General features: G+C 48.8%; 1 protein-coding gene across 1 annotated transcript in view; it reads left to right on the top strand.

Annotated features, from left to right (window-relative positions):
- The first annotated feature begins 663 nt into the window (after positions 1-663).
- Positions 664-6,000, top strand: part of TET2 (tet methylcytosine dioxygenase 2) — a 74,184-nt gene continuing 68,847 nt past the window's right edge. The window contains exon 1 of the mRNA XM_063335690.1: positions 664-752. Within this exon, the coding sequence (XP_063191760.1) occupies positions 723-752 (30 nt within the window). The 5' untranslated portion in view covers positions 664-722. The remainder of the gene's footprint in view (positions 753-6,000) is intronic.

The following is a 6,000-nucleotide window of genomic DNA, read 5'->3' as shown; positions in this document are numbered from 1 at the left end:
GGCCGCAGCCCGCGGGACGGCGACTTCCTTTTGGGGGAAACCTGGGGAGGTTTTGGCTCTGATTTTTTTATTTAGTTTTTTTTTTTTTTACTTTTTGGCTTTTCTTTCACGTCGCCAGCCGGCGTGACCGGTCCCCACGCCCGCAGCCCGAGTGGTGGCCCCCGTAGCCCCCCGGCCCGCGGGAGACGGCGGGGGGGTCCCGCGGCCGTGGGAAAGCGCCGCCGGCCCCCGGGGAGGCGCCACTGGTGGCGGGGGTGCCGCTGGCGGGCGGACGGAGGGACGACCCCGCGGTGCCCCGCGGACCGCCAGCAGCCGCGCAGCGCGGGGCGGGGGGTGCGCGGAACGCTGCGCAGCGAGAGGCGAAAGCAGAAAAACTGGGGGAAGAAGGAGGGGGGAGGAAAAAAAACCCCAAAACACCAAAAAGCGGCACCAGCCGGGAAAAAAAGCCCCGCGGTCGGGGACAGAGACGGGGATGGGGGCGCCCCCGCACGCGCTGCTCGCGGGCGCGCGGCGCCGCGTGGAGGGGGGGGGCTGCCGCGGGGGGGTGTGTGGGGGGGTTGTGCTGAGAGCGCGGGGCGGTGCGGCGCGCGGGGCGGGCGCCGACGTCAGGGCGCCGCGTGCATATTGATGCGGGGGCCCGGCCGCTTTCGTCAAGGAGCAGAAGGAAGCAAGATGGCGGCCCTGTAGGAGCGGGGAGCGCGGCGCCCGGCTGTGCGTGCTGGATGTCGGCAAGGCTGAGGGACGCGGCAGAGGTCAGAGCGGGTCCCCCGCGACGGCCGCCTTCCCCCCGACACCCCCGGGGGTGTCGGGGGGCCGCGCCGCGCCCCGGGGTGTCGGCGGGGGGGTGGGCGCCGCCGCGGCTCCCCCAACATGGCTGACTGACAGAGGCGGCGGGGGGCGCCGCGGGCCCCCGCCGCCCCCTCCCCGTGGGGCCGGCCCGCAACTTTGCCTCGCCGCCCCTCCCCGCGCCTTTGTCTGGCGCGGCGGCGGCAGCGGCGGGGGGGGACGGGGACGGCGGCGGGAGGCGCCCGCCGCCTTTGAGCCCCCGCCGGGCCGTCCGGCCGCGGTGCTGCTCCGCTCGCCCCTCCGCCCCGCGGGGACCGGCCTTCCCGCTCCCGGCTTCCCGGGCCGCCCCCGTACCGGAGCACCGCGGAGCGCGGCCGGGGCGGCGGCGGGGCCCGGCTTTGTGCCGCTCCCCAGCCCCGGGCGGACACAAAGGCGGGCGCAGCCCCGGGGAGAGGGGGAGAGAGGAGGGGGGACTTGCGGAGTTTGGGGAGGGCGCGGAGGGGGGGGAACCGAAACCCGGTCCTGGGGGGCGAGGGAGAAGTGTGTGCGGGTGTGGGGGGGAACTCGTTGCGAGGCCTTCCTTTTTCTGTGCCATCTACACGCGCGTTTTGTCCGCGTTGCTAAATCCTGCTGTCGGGGCCACTTGCACAATGTGGCCGCGGGAAGGGAAGAAAAAAAAAAAAAGAAAAGAAAAAAAAATTACTTTCTCGTGCATGTTCCCCTGAAATAACGCTTTCGGCGAGGTCAGGCTTGTCCCCGCCAGATGACAGACAAGAGCAACAACCTTAGCACATTTGTAAGTCGGACGCGCGGCTCTGTATGCTCGCATCGTGGCATTTATTGGCGTTAAATCACCCCCTTAGACACCAGCAGTCATTTTCGTGCCCTTAGTTAAAAGGAGGCTTTTCGGCTCGCGGTTTGAATCTTGGAAATTTAGCAGACCCATTTCTGCTAAGTAATTTTCCTTTTCAAGAGAGTGAGGTGAAGGGAGAAGTGATGTGGTTTAGCATGCTTCCATCGAAATGTTGCAACCAAAGATCTCATCACAAGATTTGTTTTCCATGATGAGCGGCATGCAAATGTGCAGGCTTTGAGCAGTGATCAGCAGCTCTGCATATCAGTTCAGCACAATTTTTTCTCTCCTTTTTTTTTTTGAATGCGAAGTTTCGGAGTTTCAGAGATAAGGAGATACTGTCCCTAGTGAAAGCAGGTCAGTGGGTGTTGTTTGTCGGCTAATGAGGCCATTCTATTTGCATGTTAATGGCAGGTTGACTTACTGCAGCAGGGGGTGAGTGTAGTAATATGTATATTCACTTGTGTATCTGCATGTGTGTTCCACTACGGCACTTTCTCTGGAGGTTGTAAAGTGCAAAACAGGACTTGGTTGGCGAAGATATTCAACAGGGAGATGTTAATGGTCAAGAGTCATGTATAAACGCGAGTTAGAGGGGGATCTGACTGAATAAAAGGTGGCAAAAACAACACCGTGGTACATGCAGTGTCCTTTTAAGAGATGCCCTCGGCCTGGCAGGCTGACCATAGATTATAAATCATTCCTTCCCTTATCTTTTGGGAGCTAGACAAATTTGCTTAAGTGGTGTGTGATGAATGTGTTGACTGTTTTTACCAGTAGCCACTGAAAATGAGCACGTTTCTTAGGGCTGCTTGGCCCTCAATTACCATTGCATTTCCCAGAACTTCTTTGGCTCTTGGCGGGTTTTTTCCTTTTCCTGGTCACCTCACAGTTAATTTTGTGCACCCTTCCAAATAAAAGGTAAGCCTCTGCAGTTTCTGTATAGATTACCACTTGAGTATCATCACTAAAGGTCCGTGACTAGCAATGGTCAGGAAATGGTTTTTAATAGACTGTCATACAGAAACACTACTTCTTTCACCTCTTTCCGTTTCAAATACATGGCACTTTGGTTGGTGCTGTCCTTTGACACTTCAGTTCTCAGTCGCTAAATTTCTGATTTTTTTCAAGAGACTCAAATAAAACTGGATACAAACACTGATACTATTTTGCTACATCTGTGTTAAGACAGTTTTGTATATTTCTTTTCCTGCTCCCAAATTGCATTCTTTCTATTATATTTAAGTCTGTTGTGTCTTGAAAACACTGGTAAATCTAGCAAGTCAAGAACTTTTGGTCTGCCAGATCTGTTGCTATGTACACATTTTGGGTTTTTTCCTGCAGAAAAACAATTTGGAACCATTGTAAATAAATCACCGTTGGGAAATATTTTGTCTCTCCTCCTGAGTGTCACAGAAAGCATAGTGCGGACCCTGCCAGTGAAGTCAGAAAACATTTAAATCTAGCAACCAGGGCATAGGGAGGAGGAAAAAAAGGGGGGGCAAAGACGGGACAAATAACAGGGCTGAGGTGGTGGGACTGAACTGCTGTTTATATGAAACTAAGAACTCAGAAGTCATCTTTCAGTGGAAATAGTTCTTTCGTTTTGGGAAGCGACACCCAAAAACTTTGTGAATGCATCCAGGGAACCTCACAATGTGGTTTTGTATTGCCCATTTCAGAACTAATTATTAACAAATCTTCAAAAGAAGAAAAGGTTGAATGGGAGACACTGAGGCTCCTGAATTTGCCGAAGTATCACTGTTCGCAGGAAGGCTTTTAATGAGGACTTTGGCATTGTGCTGATTCCTGGCTTTTAGCCAGGGAAACTGGTATTGTTTTGATATAGTACGCATGGTCCTAGACTTTGGCATGTCAACATTGTTTAAAGAACAAGAAACGTGTGCCTGCTGAGGAGTTATTATGACGGACAGATTTCCAAGGTCTCTTGTTGGTACCAGTGCTGTAACAGAAATAGGAGGTTGAAAATGTTTTGATTTCTGTGTGCAGAATTGGGAGACCCTGTAGTTGTTGGAATGGGGATTTCAGCTGCCGGAGTTGGAAGGGACCGTTCCCTCTTCCCCCAAGCACTTCAGATGCTGCTGCGACTCTGTCTCCCATACAGTTCCTTTAAATACTAGCGACAGCCCTAAAGGAAAAAACTCACCATGTTTTGGAACAAATCTGCTGCTCAGGTGTTGAAAAACATGAAGTTTGGATTAGACTAATGTTACTGACCCTGTTTGGGGTTACAGAGGGTGCATGGGCAGTAGAGTGGTTTTCTCAGAGTGTGCCTAAGCAGGGACGTTAAATCCCTTGCTCTGTTTTGTTCCGAGTGGAAGATGTGTGTTGTGTTTCTACGGGAGTCAAATAAAGTCCTTTTAAAAAAAACTGTCCATTTTTCAAGGTGGAATTTCAGATGAGCTGTCAAATTTGGCTTGTCACAGCGGGTGACCCTTCTACCTCTCTCACTCAACTGCCACACAGTAGCTCTAAGCGTGGTAGCAGCATCTGTAAGCCAGCTACACAATTGGAGCCTGAAAGTGGTAGAACAAAGTTGCCAAGTTTCAAGTGGAGTTGGTGGTTATCTTGGAAACTGTACCGGAGAACACAACCACAAATGATTTTGCCAAATAATATACAGTATTTATTTAGTCCAGCTCTCTGATTGCTGTTGAGGCAGCCAGCCAGCAGCAGTAAGTGTTGTGACATCATTTTGAAAGGCAATGTGCTGGTTCTGAAATGGAGTGGGATGTAGTATGAATCACTATTTTTAAAAAAAAAAAAAAGCTGTAGTCTGAACAGAGATAAAGCATATGACTGCATCATGGCTGAAAGCCAAAAAGGGAATTATATGAATCAATCACACTTGTAGCATTATTCCGATCCCATACTCCATAAGGCAGTGAATAAGTGAATACCTTCTTACTCATTAAATGATTTTCTGCAGGAAAAATATCCTTTTGAGCACTGAACAAGTAACTAGTAACAAGTTGCCATAGTTCCGGTTGTTACATTTTCAGATCGTCACTGCTTGCATGTTCAATTTGCATAGCTGGTCCCAATATCCTAGATAATAAAATGTTACAAATGGAAAGTACCATGAGTAATCATCTTCTCAGTCACCCGTTGAAAAGAAGTCACTTCTGCCTTGCCTTAGGGTAGACGAGTCTCTTAAAAAAAAAAAAAAAAAAAAAAAAAAAAAAATCACCCATTTTCCCAAGGAATTGCTCAGTGGGTGGAGACAGAGGTGGTGGAGTTAAGGAAAATTCTGAACCTCCAGCATCAGCTGGACTAATCCCAAGGACAGCTGATGACTGACCCGAAAAGGTTGTTTGGATTAAAATACTGGGAATGTGTCTCGCATTACGTAGCAGAGAGTAACAGAAAGAAGATAGAGAAAAACAAGGTTTGAGAAATAGGAAGAACAGTTAACTAATTTTATCCATGTGTCTCACACTGTTCTTGAAATGAATAAAAAAAAAAAATGTCCTGCCATATAAGAGGATCAGAAAGAATGTTCTACTAGTTGTTCATAGTAAAGGGTTTTAAATCTGGGGGCAACTTAAAGAAAGTTGTTATGCTTTGAAAAACACTTTAACAATTAAAAGCTGCAAAGATTTAGATTCCTGTCTATCTTTTCAAGCAGGCTTGTTCGTCTCTGTCAAACACCTTCCAGAAAGCTGAGTCATCTTAGCAACCTGAACAAAATTCAGGCTGTCCTTCAAAAACAAAGTTTTCTGTGGAGGTGTGGATTCCAAGTTGAAGTGTTGTTGCCTTGTAGCATACATATGGCGAGAAACCCCAGTAGGATTATTCTTGCAAATAAATAAAGGCTTGCAGTATTGAGGCTTCAGTTTGACCTAATTCTTGGTGCGTGTGGATTTTTCCTCTTACTAAAATAAAAATAAAGGCAACATTTCTCTTGCAGCATGGAAAGGAATAGGTTTGTTCTATGCTCAAGTTCAGCAAGAAAGGAAAATCCGGCATTTTAATACTAATGAAATACAGCATGTCTTTTAAGGCCATTTCAAAGAAGTGAGCAGGCGAGTGGTTAGATAGCTAAGATAACCAGGAATAGCTAAATAACCAAGTACCCCTCAGAAGTGTGTGTCATGGGTACAGGGCAGTAATCTTGTCACTTTCTGATTAATTACTGTGATGCAGTTTAGACAACTTAGAATATCTTCATGTGTTCCACAGCATTACTTCTAACCTCAGATATATTCTACATGGGTTCTCAGCGTGTGAATATTGGTTCTAGCAGCTGTATGCATGGGGGAGGAGAAGTTTTCCAGGCTTAAGTTGAATTTTTCACAGATGTATAAAGAGGATAATGACTACATTCTTTATTCTACATG

The sequence above is a fragment of the Chroicocephalus ridibundus genome, chromosome 5 (genome assembly GCF_963924245.1).
Source record: "Chroicocephalus ridibundus chromosome 5, bChrRid1.1, whole genome shotgun sequence".
Classification (NCBI taxonomy): Eukaryota; Metazoa; Chordata; class Aves; order Charadriiformes; family Laridae; genus Chroicocephalus; species Chroicocephalus ridibundus.
The sequence above is the reverse complement of the archived record's forward strand: the minus strand, read 5'-3'. Positions and strand labels throughout refer to the sequence as shown.